At 47.2% G+C, this 20,421-nt stretch overlaps 1 protein-coding gene across 1 annotated transcript; it reads right to left on the bottom strand.

The window, feature by feature from the left end:
* Window positions 1-4,651: 4,651 nt before the first annotated feature.
* Nupr2 (nuclear protein 2, transcriptional regulator) lies at window positions 4,652-6,663 on the bottom strand. The gene is made up of 2 exons (XM_070035444.1): window positions 6,125-6,663; window positions 4,652-4,842 (listed from the first exon to the last, which is right to left on the bottom strand). Exon 1 carries the CDS (start codon window positions 6,541-6,543, stop codon window positions 6,130-6,132), a length of 414 nt encoding a protein of 137 aa, XP_069891545.1. The 5' UTR covers window positions 6,544-6,663; the 3' UTR covers window positions 4,652-4,842; window positions 6,125-6,129.
* Between the last annotated feature and the right edge of the window lie 13,758 nt (window positions 6,664-20,421).

The raw sequence follows: 20,421 nt of genomic DNA, 5'->3' as shown, positions 1-20,421 counted from the left end.
AGCTGTTTTCCCAGAACTCTTTGTTTCTTTCAGTGCTAGGCATCAGGTACAGGGACACATGCATGCCAGGCCAGTACTACTTGTACTTGTACTACTGATAGGCATGACCTTGCAAATCAGAGGGTCAAAATTCCAATCTCAAAACAAATACCACATTCCTAAAAATTTCTTGTGTCCCTGAAGTTTGATTTTGGATGTTAGACTTCTGGTATCTTTTCCTTCCAGCAACCTTCCACTCTGATTTTTTTTTTTTTTTTTTTTTGTCAGTTGTGGGGCTTGAACTTGGCCTGGGCCCTGCCCCTCAGCTCTTCAGTTTGAGGCTAGCACTCTACCACTTGAGCCACAAAGCCATTTCCAGCTTTTTTTTTTTTTTTGGGGGGGGGGTCCAGTCGTGGGGCCTGAACTCTGGGCCTGGGCGCTGCCCCTCAGCTCTTCAGCTCAAGGCTAGCGCTCTACCACTTGAGCCACAGTGCCACTTCCGGCTTTTTCTTTTTGCTTCTGTGGTGCTGAGGAATCGAACCCAGGGCCTCATGCATGCAAGGCAAGCGCTCTACCACTGAGCCACCTTCCCAGCCCTCCATTTCCAGCTTTTTCTGCTTATGTGGAGCTAAGGAATGGAACCCAGGGCCTCATGCATGCAAGGCAAGCACTTTACCACTGAGCCACCTTCCCAGCCTCCACTCTGCTTGTTTATCCCACAAATAGCCCTTCTGTAAGGTATATTAAATAGTAGGTTTCATTAGGTAGCCAATGAAGAGAACACCACGGGCTATTCAGGAAGGAGAAGTTTATTTACTGAACTGCTGCCCCTGCCATGCATGGTGGAGAGGCATGGCTGAAAAGGAAAGTGGGGGGGGGGGGAGTGGAGAGGGGAGACCCACCTCTGGGCCAGGACTTATGTAGGACAGGAAGAGGTGTGGCCAGGTGGAGGAAAGATGTGGCCACACTGGATCTGGATGTGACCTCAGGGTCTGGGATGGGACCCTCCTAAGGTCAGATGGGAGGCTTGTGACCAGAGGTGGCCCAGGTTGTGACCTAGCAGGAGGGGAAGGTAACTGCTTCCAGGTCTGCCAGTTACCTAGGTAACAGATACTGGGAGGAAACTTAGCCAAAAGGGAGGGAGGTGTCCCTATTCAGACCTTACACCTTCCTTTTCAGGGAGATGGACCTCATGAATAAATTTTTTACAAGTTGTCATTTCAGGAACTGGCATATTTTACATGAATGAACCCTGACTGGTACTTGGTTTTGGATAATTTACAAACAAGAGTTGGAAAAAAAAAGTTTTGTTTTGTTTTTTGGTTGGTTGTGGGGCTTGCACTGTGGGCTTGGGCACTATTCCCTCAGCTCTTCAGCTCAAGGCCAGCACTCTACCACTTGAGCCACAGTGCTACTTCTGTTTTTGTGAGTGGTTTATTGGAGATAAGAGTCTCTTGGACTTTCCTGCCCGGGCTAGCTTTGAACCGTGATCCTCAGATCTCAGCCTCCTGAGTAGCTAGGATTACAAGCATGAGCCACCAAAGCCTGGCGGAAAAGGAAGGTTTTAAAAGGTGTACCCTAGTACCAGAAGAGCTTCAGATGGGCTGGAAAGATGGCTCAGTGGTGGAGTGTTCGCCTTGCATGCACAAGGCCTTGGGTTCGATTCCTCAGCCCCACATAAGTAGAAAAAGCTAGAAATGGCTCTGTGGCTCAAATGCTAGAGCACTAGCCTTGAGCTAAAGAGCTGAGGGACGGTGCCCAGGCCCAGAGTTCAAGCCTCACAACCAAGAAAAAAGAGCTTCAGAGTGAGAACGTTAAACAGTATTAAGACAGAAAGGAGATCAGAGATCAGTGGTGATGGTGAAGGGCATTGGCCCAGCATTCAGGAGGTGGAGGCAGGAGAATCATAAGTTTGAGGCCAGCCTGAGTTACATTATTTTAGTACCTACTATGTATCAGGCACCAAGCTTTGCATGCCTCGTTTCATTTACACCTTAAGAACTCCAGGAACAGCTCACACTAAGCAAAAGGAAAGAAATGTAAATATCACATGATGTCAAAGAAATAGTTGTATTGTCAAACCTCATAGAATCCACAAACTTGATAGACCATGATACTGACAATTTGCCTTGTGAAGGTTAAAATGTGTTTGTGACTTTTTAAGCATCCCTACTCCATAGTACTATGAAATATATGAAATTTATGTAATTACCTAATCTCAAAAAAAAAAAACCCTCCGGGAAGTGGCACTATAATCACCACTACTTTATTTATTTATTTATTTATTTTTTGGGGGGGTCCAGTCGTGGGGCCTGAACTCTGAGCCTGGGCGCTGTCCTTCAGCTCTTCAGCTCAAGGCTAGCACTCTACCACTTGAGCCACAGTGCCACTTACCGGCTTTTTTTCTTATGTGGTGCTGAGGAATCGAACCCAGGGCCTCGAGCATGCAAGGCAAGTGCTCTACCACTGAGCCACCTCCTTCCCAGCCCCTCACCACTACTTCATAGGTGAGGAAAAGACAAAACTTAGAGAGGTTACAGAATGTGTTAAGTGTACATATGTCAAAGTAAGGCCTATTACCGTGCCATAGTACCTGGGTGTTGGAGACCTTTTACAAGAAGGAATTAAGACTTCATGACCACTGAGAAAGTAGGATGGTAAAATTTTAGTGAGCTACTGTTGATTGAATGCTTCTTACATGGCAGGCTCTTCTCTGTTAGATGCCTACTATTTTTTGTTACTGATCCTTACAATTTACAAAGTAGTCCAATATTATTCCCACTTGACAAGCAAGAAAACAAGCATGGTAAAATTTGAAGCTAGTTACCACTCAGATGTTTACTGGATGCCAGAGTGGGGAAATACCAAATCCAGAACTCAAACTCAGGTGGTTACCACTCAGAAGTTTACTGGATGCCAGAGTGAGGAAATATTAAAGCCAGAAATCAAATTCAGGTGGTTGCTCTATTTGCAGGTGAAGGGCCCAATGCGAGGTGTAGAGACCTGAGTACAGATGAAGAGGAAGACTAGCACGCCACCTTCTGCACAGTTTTATAACTGTAATTCAACTTGCCCTTAAATGTCAAGTTAATGAGTGGTTCTAACATGAGGAAAAGTACATGCCTAGGAGCATCTGCTGTCTTGAACACTCCTTAAACCTTGGAAAGATTTGGGGCTAGGAAGGTGGCTCGGTGGTAGAGTGCTTGCCTTACACACATGAGGCCCTGGGTTCAATTTGTAGCACCACATAATCAAAAAGCCGCAAGTGGCACTGTGGCTCAAGTGGTAGGGTGCTAGCTTTGAGCTGAAGAGCTGAGGGACAGCACCCAGGCCCAGAGTTGTGGGGGGGTGTCTGAGGGGGAACCTTGGAAAGATTTGAAATCTTTGAAAAGAATCACATATTTTACAAGTAAGACTTGTAAAATTATCCATGTTCAAAAAGGAGCTGTATACTGTGGCTTACATGTAAATGTTTACCTACCTCACAGAACATTTTGGGTAAAATTTAGCATGAAATACTACTGTGCACTAAGGTTTAGGACCACCATGTCTCCAGCCTAAACTGGCTGAGGCCTGGAAAGCACTAAGGTCAGGACCACCATGTCTCCTGCCTAAAGTAGCTGAGGCCTGAAAATTTTCTGAGCTCTCTCTTGCCTTAGCATCTCTTGTCTCAAATGGGGGCAGCAGCATCTATAAGGATCGTTGAAATCAGTTAGCACAGATATTCTAGTGTTGTTCAATCATGGAAATAAAACCTTTAGTGTACTCTGACACTGGGGTGAGAAATCTTGTACAAATTCCTATCTTTGTTCTCCCTCATTCATCTTCTTGGTGCATGCACGTGCCCATGTGGGTGTGTGCGTGTGTGTATGTGTGTGCTGGTCCTGGGGCTTGAATTTAGGGCATTGTCCCCAGGGCCAGTGCTCTACCACCTGAGCCACAGCTCTACTTCCAGCTTTTTTGGGTACTTCATTGGAGATTAACTGGAGTCTCATAACTTTCATGCCCTGCCCAGGCTTCAAAACATGATTCTCATTTTGAGAACTGAGTAGCTAGGATTACAGGCATGAGCCAACAATTTTGTGGCTCCGCACCCCTTGTTCTTTTTTAATGTCAGTCATGGGGCTTGAACTCTGGGCCTGGGATCTATCCCTCAACTCCTCAGGTCAACGCAAGAGCTGTACCACTTGAGCCAGAGGGCCACTTCCAGTTTTCTGAGTGGTTTATTAGAGATAAGTGTCTCATGGAGTATGCTGCCGGGGCTGGCTTTGAACTGCGATCCTCAGATCTCAACCTCCTGAGTAGCTAGGATTACAGGCATGAGCCACCAACGCCTGGCTCTATTTATTTTTTGTTGGTCATGGGACTTGAACTCTGGGCCTGGGCACTGTCCCTGAGCATTTCAGTTCAAGGTGAGCCCATTACAGGTGTGAGCCACTGTTACCCAGCTTGGTTGTTTTTTGTTTTGTTTTTTTCTGAAGCAAGGTCTCAGTACATAGCTCAGGCTGACCTGGAACATGCTATGTAGGCCAGGCTAAGGCCTGGGATTATAGACTGTACCACTAAGCCTGGCTGTGATAGTTTCTTTGATAGCCCAGGTATTTGATAGCCCAGTTATTTGTGGACTGGAAATGAATTATCATAGCAACTTAAAAAAAAAACCTCAGAAGAGTTAAAATGTCATTCTTGCTGTTCTCTTTTAATTAAAACCTCTAAACAAGCAAACGCATTTGGATGTAACGTCTTATTTAACAATTAGTAAGGAAAAGACTGAAGCAGTAAACTTAAGCAACGTGGAACAGTTCAGTTGAGCAACATGGTGGCACAGTTACAGTTGGAGTCAGTGAAAATACTTCATGTATCCTGCAGAAAATCAGACAAAAACGAAATCAGTTTATGTCTTTAGTTCTATCTTGAGCACTGGGAATAAAGCTCTCTGGGCTTTGTTGTTTGGTATCACTGTGATTTTAATATGCATTTCCCTGATGATTTTTTTTTTTTTTTTTTTTTGTCGGTCGTGGGGCCTGGGCGCTGTCCCTCAGCTCTTCAGCTCAAGGCGAGCGCTCTACCACTTGAGCTACAGCGCCACTTCCGGTTTCCTAGTGGTTTATTGGAGATAGGAGTCTCACGGTCTCTCCTGCCCGGGCTGGCTTTGAACCGCGATCCTCAGATCTCAGCCTCCTGAGTAGCTAGGATTACAGGCGTGAGCCACCAGCGCCCGGCTCCCTGATGATTTTTGATGCTCAATACTTTTCCTTATTCTCCACCCTTCCTTAGTGCTGGTCCTGGGGTTTGAACTCAGGGCCCTGGCACTGTCCTTAACTTTTAGGCTCAAAACTAGTGTTCTACCACTTGAGCCGCAGCTCTGCTTTTGGCTTTTGTTGTTGTTTGGTGGATAATTGGAGATAGGTGTCTCATAGTCTTTCCTGTTTGGGCTAGCTTCGAACCTGATTCTCAGATCTTAGCCTCCAGGGTAGCTAAGATTACAGGTATCTAGCTACGGGTGCCAGATTATTGACCCTTTTAAAAACTATTTGAAGGGCTGGGAATGTGGCTTAGTGATAGAGTGCTTGCCTAGCATGCATGAAGACCTGGGTTCAATTCCTCAGTACCACATCAACAGAAAAAGCCAGAAGTGGTGTTGTGGCTCAAGTGGTAGAGTGCTACCCTTGAGCAAAAGAAGCTCAAGGATAGTGCCCAGACCCTGAATTCAAGTCCCAGGACCAGAAAAGAAAAACAAAACAAACAAAACAACCCTACTTTTTGAAGTGGCGTTGGGGCTCAGTGGTAGAGAGCTAAACCTTGAACACAAAGAGGCCCAGAGACAGCGCCCAGGACCCCCCAAAAAACAAAAAACCTACTTGAGTAAAATTTGTATTTACTCAGAGGTTCTGAAATTCAAGATGTCAACAAAACAGCTGCATTTTTTTTTCTTTCGGTAGCTGCACTTCTGTTTTGAGACGGGGTTTCACTATGCAGCTCGGGCTGGCCTGGAACTTCGGCTCCTCCGGCCTCAGGCTTCTCGGTGTAGGGATTGCGCCAGCGCGCGCGCCCGCCCGCGTCCCCGCCCGCCTCCCAGGCCCTGTCACCCAGCCCCAGGGCTCTGTGGGCGGGTTCGGCGCGCGGCCGGGCGCGGCTGACGTACCCAGCTCAGGAGAGGCGGGAGCGCGGCCGGGGCTGCAGCTGGCGCTGGCGCCGCCGGCGCTGCCCGTCCAGCAGCTTCTGCGCAATCTTGCGCTCGTGGCCGCCCGGCACCGTCCGGTTGGTGCGCAGCTGCTGCTCGCGCCGCGTCCGGCCCTTGCTGCGCCCGGCCCCGCAGGCCGGGTAGTCGCGTAGGTAGACGTAGTCCAGGCACTCGTAGACGGCCTCTTCCTCCAAGCCCACCGGCGGTGACGTCCCCGCGGGCGGCGGCGGCGGCGGCGGCGGCGGGGCCCGGTCCTGGGCACGCGGAGCCGCCGCGCGGGCGCCCCGGTCCATCGCGCCGCCGCTCCCGCCGCCCGGGCGCCCGCGCGCTCGCAGGCAGGGCCGGGCCCCGTCCCGCGCCGCGCCGCGCCGCGCCTCCATTGGCTCCCCCCAGGGGAGTGTTGCATGACGTCACAGATCCCACACGGCCGCGGAATTGTGACGTTTGCGGAGGACCCGGGGACCGGCGTTACGTCCCTGCAGGTCCCAAATCGAGAACCCGCCGGCTGTGGTGCCGGTTTGATGCGGAAGGATGCAGATGCGGGGCCAGTCTAGGCCACGTAGCCTGAACTTGTCCGGAAGAAGTTAAAATGCAAAGGAGCAGAGGATGGGTAAAAAAGGTTGGATGTGGGCTGGGAAGATAGCTCGCATGCATGAGGCCTTGGGTTCGATTCCTCAGTACCAATAAGCAGAAAAAGCTGGAAGTGGCTCTGTGGCTCAAATGATAGAATGCTAGCCTTGAGCAAAAGCAGCTCAGGGACAGCTCCCAGGCCCTCAGTTCAAGCCCCAGGACTGGCCAAAAAGAAAGTCTAATGTGTATTTGTAATTGCCTAGCAATTCCACATATGTATGAGACACTGCAACGCTGCCATATGCATCTGTGATGTGCCGAGATCCCGCCGAGGTAAGGGGAACCTCTGGCCCCAAGGCGGACTGGGGCGTGATTGGAGTGGTGGAGCGAATGCCTAGCAGAGCCGTGGTCCCGGCTCAACTCCCCAGCACCACCACAGGACTGGACGTGGAAGTCACCTCTGCTGGCTCGCTCTCCCTGGTCTCTCGGCCACTTCCCAGGTGCCCAACAGCGAGGGTGGCTGGGCTGTGTGCAGGGGCAGAGGAAGGACTTCATGAGGACGGGAGACATGGCTTCCCCAGGAAATCTGCCCAGGGATAAAAGCGCCTCAGCCTGGCCCACTGACCCCTGGTTTTACATTTGGTCCCAGAGCCCCTTGTGCTCAGGGCTCAGTGGGGCAGGAAGAGGCATCAGGCCCTGAACCTTCTTCTCTACCTCCTGGCTGCTGAGCTCGTTCCTACGCCTCCATTTCCAGCTCTAATTACCTAATTAGTGCCTCGCTGTGGTGGCCTGGGAATAGGGAAGTCCTCGCCAGGGTTCGGCTTGACTAGCAGATCATTTCCATCCAGCAAAAAACTGGAGTTACCTCCCAACCCCCAGGGATTTTCCTTTCAATACATAAGAATTAATTCCTTAAAAAAAGCGGTCGCGGGGCTGGGAAGGTGGCTCAGTGGCAGAGTGCTTGCCTTGCATGCATGAGGCCCTGGGTTCGATTCCTCAGCACCACATAAGCAAAAAAGAAAAAAGCCGGAAATGGTGCTGTGGCTCAAGTGGTAGAGCGCTCACCTTGAACTGAAGAGCTGAGGGACAGCACCTAGGCCCAGAGTTTAAGACCCATGACTGTTTATAAAAAAAGAAAAAAAATCTTCTCAAATATCTGAGGATCTTGCTACGATTTTGATCTGCGACTAGCTTGATGACTTGATGACTGGAGGTTTTTTCTTCACATGAAATTTGTTGATAAAACTGTTAAGTCACATATTCTAGAACAGTTCCTACCCCAATCCTTAACTTTCTCCTGACATTGACTTGTAGGATCTGGGTCATTTATCCAATAGAATGTAACTGCTTCCTTCTGGTGACATTTAAAGTGCTGTTCTCATCTATATTTCTTGTGAATTGAGGTTGGATGGACAGGTTTGCTCTGGTTTCATTTGTAGGGGGTCAAGTAAACCTCCTAGGAAATGATGTGTTAGCATCACACAATGCCTCCTTGTTCCATTTCAGTGATGCTGGGTTTAACTGTCTGTCTCTATCATCCTACAGTGGCAGCAGCTGACAGTACCCAGCTGCCAGTTGCTTTGCTTTTGGTTTACTTCACAGCAGTGCCTTGGGTGAGACTCCTCTCCAGCATGACTTTCCCTGGCACTTTGGGAGGTAGGTTCTGGCAAAATTTGGAAGGCAGATTTCTGGGAAGCATCACTAGCCTGACAGCATAGCACTTCTCTACCAGTTGTCATGCTTCCTCCAACAAGCTTTGGGTCTTAGCCCTGTGTGTCAGCTCAGCCACAGGGCGTGACTATGCCTTCATTGTATTGCATTTGCTGGCCTTATGATCTTGACCTCAAAATCCTCCTACTTCAGCCTCTTGAGTACTGGGATTATAAGCATATACCACCATACACAGTTAGGGAGTCATTTCCATTTTTATTCATTTTTTTTCAATCTTCTATTACAATTAAGAATTATATATATTAAAAATTAGTTGTTGGCTGGGTGCCAGATGTTGGGGCTGGAGATGTAGCTCAGTGCATACACACGGCTCTGGGTTCAATCCCCAGCACTGTGGCAAGGGTCACTCAGGCAGAGTGCAGAGGTGTGCACAGGAGAACACTGGCCTGGCCCACATCTCTGACCCATCTGCCAAACCAAGATCAGAAGATAGCTAGTTGACTCCAGAATGTTAGCTTAAGGCTTTATGCTCTGCTTGGCTCCCTAACCCTTCTCCCAAACCAAGATAAAAAGATAACTAGCTTACTCAAGGATGTTAGCTTAAGAGCTTGTTCAGCTGGGGGTTAACTTTTCTACTAAAATGATATCTGCTTTGTGCTAGAGAAGAAACGTACTTAACTCATTCACTAATTATAAAGTGTACTGCCTTTCCTACTAGTCATGCTGCATAATCAAAACTGCCTGGGAGATGAACCTAAGGATTTTTATTCTCCAAGATGAGTCCCCCCGCCCCGGCTCCCCCGCTTTAATTCCTGCGATTGCTTTTGTGTTCTCTCTCTCTCTCTCTCTCTCTCTCCTTCCTTCCTTCCTTCCTTCCTTCCTTCCTTCCTTCCTTCCTTCCTTCCTTCCTTCCTTCCTTCCTTCCTTCCTTCCTCTTGAATACTGTGCTATCTCCCTTCTAGGTAGCTGTTCACCCTGCATGCTAGGTGTGGCAGTGGTAGAGCTCCAGCCTTAAGCAGAAAGGCTCAGGGAGAGAGCCCAGCCCAAGAGTTCAGGCCCCAGGTCCACTACAAAAAAAAAAAAAAGCAAAAAGTGGTAACTAGGCAGTGAGGGTTCTTCCTTCATCCAGGGGTTAATTTCTTGATGGATTCACGATAGGAAAACATTGCCAGGAGCTGTTGGCAAGGCAGAAGTGGAGGAAGTTTGTCCTTGCCCATGTGTTCTGGGGAGCCTCTCTACTATTGCTCTGTGTCCTGTCTGCCATGAGGAAAGCTGTTTTGCTCCACTGCAGGCTCCATTATAAGACCTTGTTAGCCTGAGACCACCTCAGTGCAGTCCACTGAATGTGATCTGGAACCTCTGAAACCACAACCTTCCTTTCAGTTACGTTTCTCAGGGTTGTCACAGCAAGAAGTGGCCCACGAACACAGGATCACACACTAGTCTGGTATGCCAGTAGAACACAGAGTACGAGGAGCTGGGCAGCAGGTAAGAAGGCACCTGGCAGGGGCCAGCCTGTGAGGAATGATGGCAGAATTAAAGCATCTGCTACCAGCCATGAACTGATTTCTTCTAGCCTTAAACCCACCCTTCATCATCTCTAAGTGGACACAAGGCTGAGTCCTTTAACTGGTTGTTCTGTCAGCTGACACATTGTAAAACATTGTCAGTAGAGGGCGCTGGAAAGACAGTTCTGTGCCTATGGCAGTAGGCTCTCTTGTCTCAGGCTCCTGCCAGAATTGTGGTCAGCTTTCCTAAGCACCCACTGGTGCCCTTTTGTGATGAAGCATGTCCAGTGAGATAGCACCTCACTAATGACTTAATCCAGCATCACACAGGGCAGATTTCCAGCAAATTCCAGAGGGTGGATTTCTAACATGTTTGCAGTGCAGTAACACAACTTCTCTGCCATAACTATTCTCTGCAAGGACTCACATGACTTGTGACTGGGGGGTCCCCAGGGAGAGAGGGATCACTTCTCGTGGTGGCAGTGGTCGAGGTCATCCTCATCGGCTTCCCCTTTCCTCTTCCTCTTCCTCTTCCTCCTTCTCCTCCTTCTCCTCTTCTTCCTCCTCTTCTTCCTCTTCTTCCTCTTCCTGTTCCTCCTCTTTCTTCTCCTCCTCCTCCTTTTGTGCTTGTCCTGGGGCTTGAACTTAGGGCCTGGGCACTGTCCCCAACTTTCTTTGCTCAAGGCTGGCTGCTCTACCAACTTGAGCCACATTTCCACTTTTAGCTTTTTTGGTGGTTAATTGGAGGTGAGTCTCATGAACATTCCTGCCCGGGTTGGCTTTGAATCTCAAACCTTAGCTCTTAATCTCCTGAGTAGCTAGGATAATGGGTGTGAGCCAATAGCACCCAGCTTCCCTGGGCATTCTATCTCAGCCTGGGAATAGTAGCTACATCCTGGTATGTTATTAATTCTATATTCTTTAAAGTTCTCTTCATTTTTACTAGCCAGTCCCTGATCCCCTGTTATCATTAATAGCCTTTCCTTCATTTCCTCCCTCCATCCCTTCCTTCCTTCTTTCTCCTCCTCCTCCCTTTTTTTTTTTTTTTTTTTTTTGTGGGTCATGGGGCTTGGACTCTGGGCTTGGGAGCTGTCCCTGCATTCTTCAGCTCAAGGTGAATGCTCTACCACTTGAGCCACAGTGCTACTTCTAGTTTTCTGGTGGTTTATTAGAGATAGGAGCCTCACAAAATTTCCTGTCCAGTCTGGCTTTGAACCTTGATCCTCAGATCTCAGCCTCCTGAGTAGCTAGGATTACAGGCATGAGCCACTGTAACACCCCCACACACACTTCCCTTCCCTTTCCTTTCCTCCCTTTTTCCTTGTATTCTTTTGTCTCCCTTCCTTTTACTTCTATTGTTCCTCCCTTCCATTCCTTCTTCTTTCCTTCTCTCTCATCTTCCCTCCCTCTTTCCCTTCCCTTCTTATTCCTCCCTTTCCTTTCCTCTTTTTCCCCCCTTCCCTTTCAGAAGGGCATCTCTAGATAACCCAGGCAGTCTTGAATTCATATTCTTCCTGTTCAGCCTCCCAGGTGCTGGGATTACAAGTGTGTGCCATTATGTTAATAATAATTTTTGTATTAAACGTTACCGATTTAAACTTTTATGCATTTGATCTCTCATGATTGGATTCTGTAAGGTGCAGAGTTGCTACCAGCAGAGGCAATAGGAGGCAGAAGATGGACCCATAGAAAGGGATCTAGGAATAGGATTGGTTATACCTCCTCAAATCTCAGCCTCCTGAGTAGCTAGGATTACACACCCACATTCTTTACATTATTTACACTACTCACTTGCTCATCTCTTGTTACTCCAATTTCCTATTACAGGAAATAATATTTAATATAAAAATTTTCAAGTTCAGGTTGCTCTTTGGTTTCTATTTCCTGAATGAACCCTGACCAATGCAGATCAGGATTCTGTAAAGAGGATGAGATTTGGAAATTCTTACCAGTTTTTACTCAGTTTATCCGAGAATTTTCTCCTTGTTCCTTATCCTAAATAATGGTTCTACTTGGTCACATAGGCTAGAAATGAGAGTGCTGTCTCATATAGAAGTTTTTTTTTTCCTATTTTTTTTCCTTTTTATTGGTTCTGGATCTTGAACTCAGAGCCTGGGCACTGTCCCTAAGCTTCTTTTGCTCAAGGTTAGTACTCTATCATTTGAGCCACAGCTCTAGTTCTGTTTTTTTGTTTTTTGTTTTTGTTTTTTTATTTTATTAGAGAAAAGAGTCTTGTGGACTTTCCTGCCCAGGCTAGCTTCTAACCACAATCCTTAGGCCTTAGCCTCTTGAGTAGTTAGCATTACAGTTATGAGCTACTGGTTCTGGATCATGTGGCTTTTATATTCATGGCTGGTATTCTGCCACTTGGAGCCTTGCCTCCTCTTCCTCCACTGTTTTCTGAGTATTTCTTTCCCTCTCTCCCCCTGTTCCTCACACCATCCCCACTCCGAAGTCCACACTCTGCCTGTATTCTCACCTGATGCCTTCTCCATTCCTCACACAGAGTGATTTGCCAAAATAAACTCTGATCTCGTTACTCCCAACTGTAAACACGCCCTTACTTAGATATGGGGCTTTACTTGGGGATCACTTTACTAAGGGAAGGTAGAAATGCCCGTATGTGGCCCATTTTGGGTATAATGACTGCAGGAACAGCCTGGATAGATACTAGGGCTTGGTGTTCGGGTGTATCTGCAGTGAACTCATCAAGAAGGAAGAGCAGCACGAGATGAAGGTTTCACTAAAGAGTGATGGATCAGCTGCACTCGTGCGGCTGAGCTGTGGGTCATGCCTATAATCCCAGCACTCATGGGGCTGAGCCTGGAGGATTTCGAATTTGAGGCCAGCCTAGGATGCAGAACGAGTCTGTGCTCAAAAAGTAGAACACAAAAACCAGAGAGTAATAGGTCAGGGCCAAAGGAAAATTAGTATACAGTAGCTTGTCTAGTCTGTTCCTCTTATCAGACTCTAGCCCAAGATGATGTCATAAATGGTGTTAGTTCTCAGTGAACCATTAGTGGTGGTGCAGTAGATTCATCCTGATCCATGTGTATGTGGTTCCAGGGAATTCACCATTGAGGGCCATCCATGAACACTCAGCATGCAATATTTACACACAGCTAACAGTAATAGGAGACAAAGACCCCTACATCAACTGAGCTAGGTAACGTATACTAGACTTTTTAAAATCCCCCTCATCAAAACCATTTGTAATAAACTCCTGAATAAGGTGGACATTGCAGCCAAGAGATCATGTGGCTACCTTGGGGACTAGACTAGGGAGACATATTCATGTTGGGTACTGCTACTGGCTCTGGTTGATATCCTGAGCACCAACAATGCCAGGGACCATAAGTAACAGTATTCTACATCAAAAGAAGATCCAATGAGGTAGCCAAGAAGAGGTGACTCACCAGCACCAGTGGCTCAGGCCTGTTAGCTACTCAGGAGGCTGAGAGCTGAGGATCACAGTTTGAAGCTAGCTCAGGCAGGAAGTCCATGAGTAATAGGAAATGGAGTTTTCAGAGAAGAGGTGAGATGGGGCACTCCTTGATGACTATAATCATGGCCTCATTTTCATCTCTGGGCTGGCACTGGCATGATCTGGAGGCAAGAGTCACTATCATGAAGCAGCTACATCAGAACAGCCACACAATCAGAGACAGCATCCCACAAAGTCAGGCTGTTCTATTTTATTTTAAAATTTATTATTGTACAGCTATATGAGTCAGGTAATGAGTACATTTGCTTTCATACAATGTTTTCAGTTCCCTCACTCCCAGTTCCTCCCTCCCATCTCCACCCGCGAGCTGTTTATTCACTTTCATCAATGTCCAGTGAGCTCCACTACTGCACTTTGCTTTTTTTTTTTTTTTCCAATCCTGGGGCTTGAGGGGCTGGGAAGGTGGCTCAGTGGTAGAGCGCTTGCCTTGCATGCCTGAGGCCCTGGGTTTGATTCCTCAGCACCACATAAGCAAAAAGCAAAAAGCCGGAAGTGGCGCTGTGGCTCAAGTGGTAGAGCGCTAGCCCTGAGCTGAAGAGCTGAGGGACAGCGCCCAGGCCCAGAGTTCAGGCCCCACGACTGGACCCAAAAAAAAAAGAAAGTAAGCCAATCCTGGGGCTTGAACTCAGGGCCTGGACACTGTCCCTGAACTTCATTTGCTCAAGGCTAGCACTCTTATCACTTGAGCCATAGGACCACTTCTGGCTTTTTCTGTTTATGTGGTACAGAGGAATAGAACCCAGGGCTTCATGTATGCTAGGCAAGCACTCTACCACTAAGCCACATTCCCAGCCTCGCTGCTGTACTTTTTTTTTTTTTTTTGGTCCGGTCGTGGGGCCTGAACTCTGGGCCTGGGCACTATCCCTCAGCTCTTCAGCTCAAGGCTAGTGCTCTACCACTTGAGCCACAGTGCCACTTCAGGCTTTTTTCTTTTTCTTTTTTTTTGGGGGGGGTTCGGTCGTGGGGCCTGAACTCTGGGCCTGGACGCTGTCCCTCAGCTCTTCAGCTCAAGGCTAGTGCTCTACCACTTGAGCCACAGCACCACTTCCAGCTTTTTTCCTTTTGCTTATGTGGTGCTGAGGAATCGAACCCAGGGCCTCAGGCATGCAAGGCAAGCACTCTACCACTGAGCCACCTTCCCAGCCTCTCGCTGCTGCACTTTTCCACCCTTTTTCCCTTAAGTTCTGTGCCCTCTCCCTACCTTCATGTATACACCATGAAGAAAGAAGAATCATCAAAAACAGAAAAATTTAAAAAGAGATCTTTTGTTTCCATATCTTGGAGTTCAGAATTTATTGACTAGCAATAAATTCATAAGCTCCATCATTTTGTTGATGGTTTTTTTTTGGGGGGGGGAGTCAGTTGTGGGGCTTGAACACTGGGCTTGGGTGCTATCCCTCAGCTCTTCAGCTCAAGGTGAGTGCTCTATCGCTTGAGTTACAGCGCCACTTCCGGTTTTCTAATCTCACGTCTTTCCTGCCTAGGCTGGCTTTGAACTGTGATCCTCAGATCTCAGCCTCCTGAGTAGCTAGGATTACAGGTGTGAGCCACTGGAGCCTGGCTTTGATGGTTATTTACCAAGTACTACTGATATCACTAGTCACAGGTTATTTTATTTCAATCTTAGTTTTTAATATCAACTCTCAGAGAGGGCATTAAACCTGACCTCTGTGTGTGTGTGTGTGTGTGTGTGTGTGTGTGTGTGTGTGTGTTGCTTAGAAAGGGTTATGCTACAGAGTTTTTGATTTGATTTGTTTTATTTTGTTTTTTTGTCAGTCGTGGGGGCTGAACTCTGGGTCTGGGCACTATCCTTCAGCTCTTCAGCTCAAGGCTAGCGCCCTACCACTTGAGCCACAGTGCCACTTCCCACCCTTTTCTGCTTATGTGGTGCTTGAGGAATTGAACCCAGGGCCTCATGTATGCGAGGCAAGCACTCTACCACTGAGCCACCTTCCCAGCCCATGCTATGGAGTTTTGAGAGCTGGACTGGAGGCAGTAGCAGAGAGCTGGTAGAGATCCTAGAAAATCTGTGTGTTGGCATCAGGGGAGGGGGGAGGGCAGATAAGTTCATGAGCAAGGTACAGGGTCACACAGTTGTCAAGTACACAAAATGCAGGACTGGGTATTGGGCCTTTCCCAGGGTCAATCTGAAGTGGACAGTGTGCCACAGAAAGGAGATGCTGAGCTGGAGCTGGAGTCAGAATGGACCTTGGCACTTTTCCTGGATGATCCTAATGGTGACCTGGTGACAGTGCCTGCCACGTCTGGGGCTCAGAGTGCTGCTGCTTTCACTGTCCAGGTGAGGGTTACACCTGGTGTGATTGGTCAGCTCCTGTGTCTGAGGCTTCAGATATCATGTGATCTGTTTGCAGACGTCATTGTTCATTGGCACAGACGACCAGTTCATGTCTCGTGATATGCTAACAGGTTTATGTGTACAAACAAGATGCAGAGTCATTCTGTTTGGGTCAAAACTTCATTAAATGGAGAAAGTCAATGTTAAGTTCAGCTTTAAAGCTGCTGGGCATACATAGAGTAACCCAGAGGAGGCCGGCCTGGGGATGCTACCCGTCCTCCAGTCAGAGTCCTCCTCACACTGACCTCAGTTACACCTTTAGTGTGTACCTGGAGAATGTGTGTACTGAACATAGACATGGTATTTTCATGATTCCCTAAACAATACAGTATACAATATATTTACATTGTATTAAGTACTATAAGCGAGTTAGAACCCATTTAAAGTATATAGAAGATATTGGACATAGTGGTAGCATATGCCTGTAGTCTCAACTATTCAGGAGGCTGAACCAGGATTGAAAGTTTGAGGGCAGCCTGAACACTCTCGTAAGACTCTTCACGAAAAATTTTGGCTGGGCACTGCTGGTGGCTCATACCTCTAATCCTAGCTACTTAGGAGGCTGAAATCTAAGGATTGTGGTTCAAAGCCAGCCTGGGCAGAAAAGTCCCCATCAGACTCTTATCTCCAATTAACCACTCAAAAACAAGAAGGGGAGGCTGGGAAGTTGGCTCAGTGGTAGAGTGCTTGCCTTGCATGCATGAGGCCCTGGGTTCGATTCCTCAGCACCATATAAACAGAAAATAGCCGGAAGTGGTGCTGTGGCTCAAGTGGTAGGGCCCTAGCCTAGAGTTGAAGAGCTGAGGGACAGCACCCAGGCCCAGAGTTCAGCCCCCACAACCAACAAAACAACAACAACAAAAAACCACAAAGGGAGCTAGGGCTCAAAGTGGTAGAGAGTAAGCCTTGAACAGAAGAGCTCAGGGACAGACCCAGGCCCTGAGTTCAAACCCCACAAGTGCAAAAAGAAAAAATTTAAGACAGGCTTGGGGCATAGCTCAGTGAGAGACACTTGTCTATCAGGTGTGAGGCCTTGGGTTCAATCCCAGTACCACAAGTAAAACCAAGTATAAGCTATGTGCCAGCAACTCATACCTGTAATCCTAGCTACTCAGGAGGCTGAAATCAAAGGCAGCCTGGGCAGGAAACTACGTGAGACTGTTATTTCCAATTAATCACCAGAAAATGAGAAGTAACACTGTGGCTGAAAGTATAGAGTGCTAGCTTTGAGCAATAAAACTTAGGAACAGCACCCAGGCCCTGTGTTCAAGCCCCATGACCTACCAAAATAAACAACCCACCAAGCACATAGGAGTATGTGAATATATGCAGATGCTATACTTATTTCCATAAGGGACATGAGTGTCTGCCGATTTTGGTCTTGGAACCAAGCCCCCATGAATACTAGTATGAATGAAGATGTCTATATCTCTATATATCATATAGAAGGAAGCATTAAAGAAGTACAGATTAATGAAGGGAGATACCATGAGTCAGCAGGACTTTGCTCTGTAACCACCTTCCAACACAGTGTCTTAAAGGCTGGACAAACGCAGATATCATGCCCTCCACGTGGACTAGGATAGTCCACTGCTGTTCCACGGAGACTCAAGTATGGCCTGGTTTCAGTGGGTGAGATCGGCAGCTATTACCCAAGCTGTGCAAAGACTGAGTAATAGTTGTGGTCAGGAAGTGGGCAGGTATTGCATTTGGTTTGTCACAATGAGTTCCTGCCCAGGCAGGTGGAATGTTGCGTGAATGTGTGTGCAAGCACTCAAGCACACACAAAGGGGTGGTGGTGGAAGCTTGGACTTGGTGGTCCAGTGGAAAGCAGGCAGGTGTGATGGGCATTCGGTTTGGCCCTTTCTGGCTGTGGGACCCTAGAATTAATAACTATACCACAGCTACCTCCTATCCAAGGATAACTTCTTAATATTAGGAGGGGTAATTTCATACCTTTTTATGCAAATAGATAGATTGATAGGCAGATAAATAGATGAATTTAAAATAACTTCACATACTGTGGGGTTTTTTTTTTTTTTTTTTTTTGGCAGTTGTAGGGCTTTAACTCTGGGCTTGGGTGCTGTTCCCTGTGCTCTTCAGCTCAAGGCAAGCGCTCTACCCCTTGAGCCACAGCACCACTTCTGGTTTTCCAGTGGTTTATTGGAGATAAAAGTCTCATGGAGTTTCCTGCTTGGGCTGGCTTTGAACTGTGAGCCTCAGATCTCAGCCTCCTGAGTAGCTAGGATTACAGGCATGAGTCACTGGCGCCTGGCTTTTAACATTTTTTTATTAGCATCAATTAGGTAAACAAGGGGGTTACATTTTGACATGGCCATACATACATACAATGTACTTTGGGTAGGTATATCAAAGTTTTAAATACAGATAGCACTGGGTGCCAGTGTCGCACACCTGTAATCCTAGCTACCCAAGAAGCTGAGATCTGAGAATTGCAACTCAAGTCCATCCTAGGCAGGAAAGTCTGTGAGACCTTTTTTTTTTGTTGTTGGTTGTGGGGCCTGAACTCTGGGTCTGTGTGCCATCCCTGAGCTCTTCAGCTCAAGGCTAGAGCTCTACCACTTGAGCCACAGTTCTACTTCCGGTTTTTTCTATTTATGTGGTGATGAGGAATTGAACCCAGGGCCTCATGCATGCAAGGCAAGCACTCTACCACGGAGCCACGTTCCCAGCCCCATGTAAGATTTATCTCCAGTTAGCCACCAGAAAACTGGAAGTAGAGCTATCGCTCAAAGTGGTGGAGTGTTAGCTAGTCTTGAGCAAAACAGCTCAGGGACAGTGCCCAGGCTCTGAGTGCAAGCCTCATGACCAACAAAAATAAAAATAAGCTGGGCACTGGTGGCCCACACCTATAATCCTAGCTACTCAGGGCTGAGATCTGAGCATCACATTTCAAAGCCAGCCCGGGCAGGAAAGTCCTTGAGACTCTTATCTCCAGTTAACCACCAGATAACCAGAAGTGGCACAGTAGCTCAAGTGGTAGAGTGCTAGCCTTGAGCTGAAGAGCTCAGGGACAGAGCCCAGACCCAGAGAGTTCAAGCCTCATAACAAAACAAAACAACAAAAAAAAACAGATTATAATAATTTTGCCTGAAGCTGGGTGCCAGTGGTTCATGCCTGTAATCCTAGCTACTCAGGAGGCTGAGATCTGAGGATCAGGGTTCAAAGCTAGCCCAGGCAGGAAAGTCCAAAAAAAAAATAATAATTTTGCCTGATATAGAAACTAAAGAAATTAAAGTGAAAAAAATTCTAAACTTCATATATGTGCTATATAAATGTGCTACATTTCTTTGGGATTCATTAAAGATTTGAAGAAATTATAATTAAAATTTTTTTAGTTAAAAAAATGAAAGATTAAAATTTTTATGGTTCTCTATATTTAGCACTTTCCATTTAGCTCATAGCTGCTGGATTTCCTAAACTGGAACTTGTTTGGAGTTTCTGCTTGTGCTCCTATCTGGATAACATCTTGATAGAATGTTCTCGACTCCTCTTCCTGGTCTCTAGCCCTTCCTTGGAGCTTTGACGGTAGGGCCTTTGGTTTTAACTGTGGTTATGGAGTCTGCTGGCTAAACGTGACTCATAGATCACATTTCCTGCCTGAAGGCCTATGAAGTGTGTTCTTTACCCTTGAAATTCCATGGTGGAGCCTTGATTGGCTGTGGGCCAGTCTTTCCATATCCGGTTTTGCAGGTATATGCTTCCCCGCATCTCTGCAGGGCTTTCCTGCCTTGCTCTTTAAACGCTCCACCCCCAGTGTCACCAGTTGGCTACTCAGACTTAGACTCCTATCTCTAATTTCTATATTTACTAATTTTTTCAGTGGATGTAATCTTTTTTATTTCTCTGAATCCATTGATTGTATCAAATATTTTCTCTGTAGTCCTTATTTTGGTTAGCATGTTCTCTTCTCCACTTTTTTTTTTTCCTTTTTGCAGTACTGAGGACTGAGTCCAGACCACCCACACCTGCTAGGTGGGTACGCTACCACATGTGAGCCACGCCTCCAGCCCTTTAAAAACCAACCTACTAACTGACCAAACAGGTTCTTTCTATGTGCCCTAGAGTGAGCAGCAGCCTGTGGGACTCTGGGCAGGGCTCTTCTCCACCCACATCTCTCTAGGTGAGCTCTTCCATGGGTCTAAATGCTAACAGCTGTCAAACCTGTAGCCTTAGACCACCACTGAGTCACTGACATTTCTACAGGTATATCTGAAGTTAAAGTGTCCTATATGAAGCTCTTGGTTTTTATCCTCTGTCATCTGATAATTTGTTTCTCCATCCTCTGAGTATATCCTCCTCCTCCTTTTTTTTTTTTTTTTTGTCAGTGATAGATCTTGAACTCTGGGCCTGGGCACTGCCCCTCAGCTCTTCAGCTCAAGGCTAGCACTCTGCCACTTCAGCTACAGCACCACTTCTGGTTTTCTGGTGGTTTATGGAGATGGGAGTCTCACAGACTTTCCTGCCTGGTCTGGCTTTGAATTGTGATCCTCAGATCTCAGCTTCCTGAGTAACTAGGATTACAGGCATGAGCCACTGTGCCAGGCCTGAGTGATCTCCTTCTCCTCACTCCTAGCCAGGCCACTGCTGAGTTTCAGGAGAATGCCAGCCTTCTAACAGTGACAGA

Source organism: Dipodomys merriami, unplaced genomic scaffold, assembly GCF_024711535.1.
Source record: "Dipodomys merriami isolate MVZ:Mamm:240054 unplaced genomic scaffold, mDipMer1.0.p SCAF_26, whole genome shotgun sequence".
Classification (NCBI taxonomy): Eukaryota; Metazoa; Chordata; class Mammalia; order Rodentia; family Heteromyidae; genus Dipodomys; species Dipodomys merriami.
This window is presented reverse-complemented; position numbering and strand designations above follow the sequence as displayed.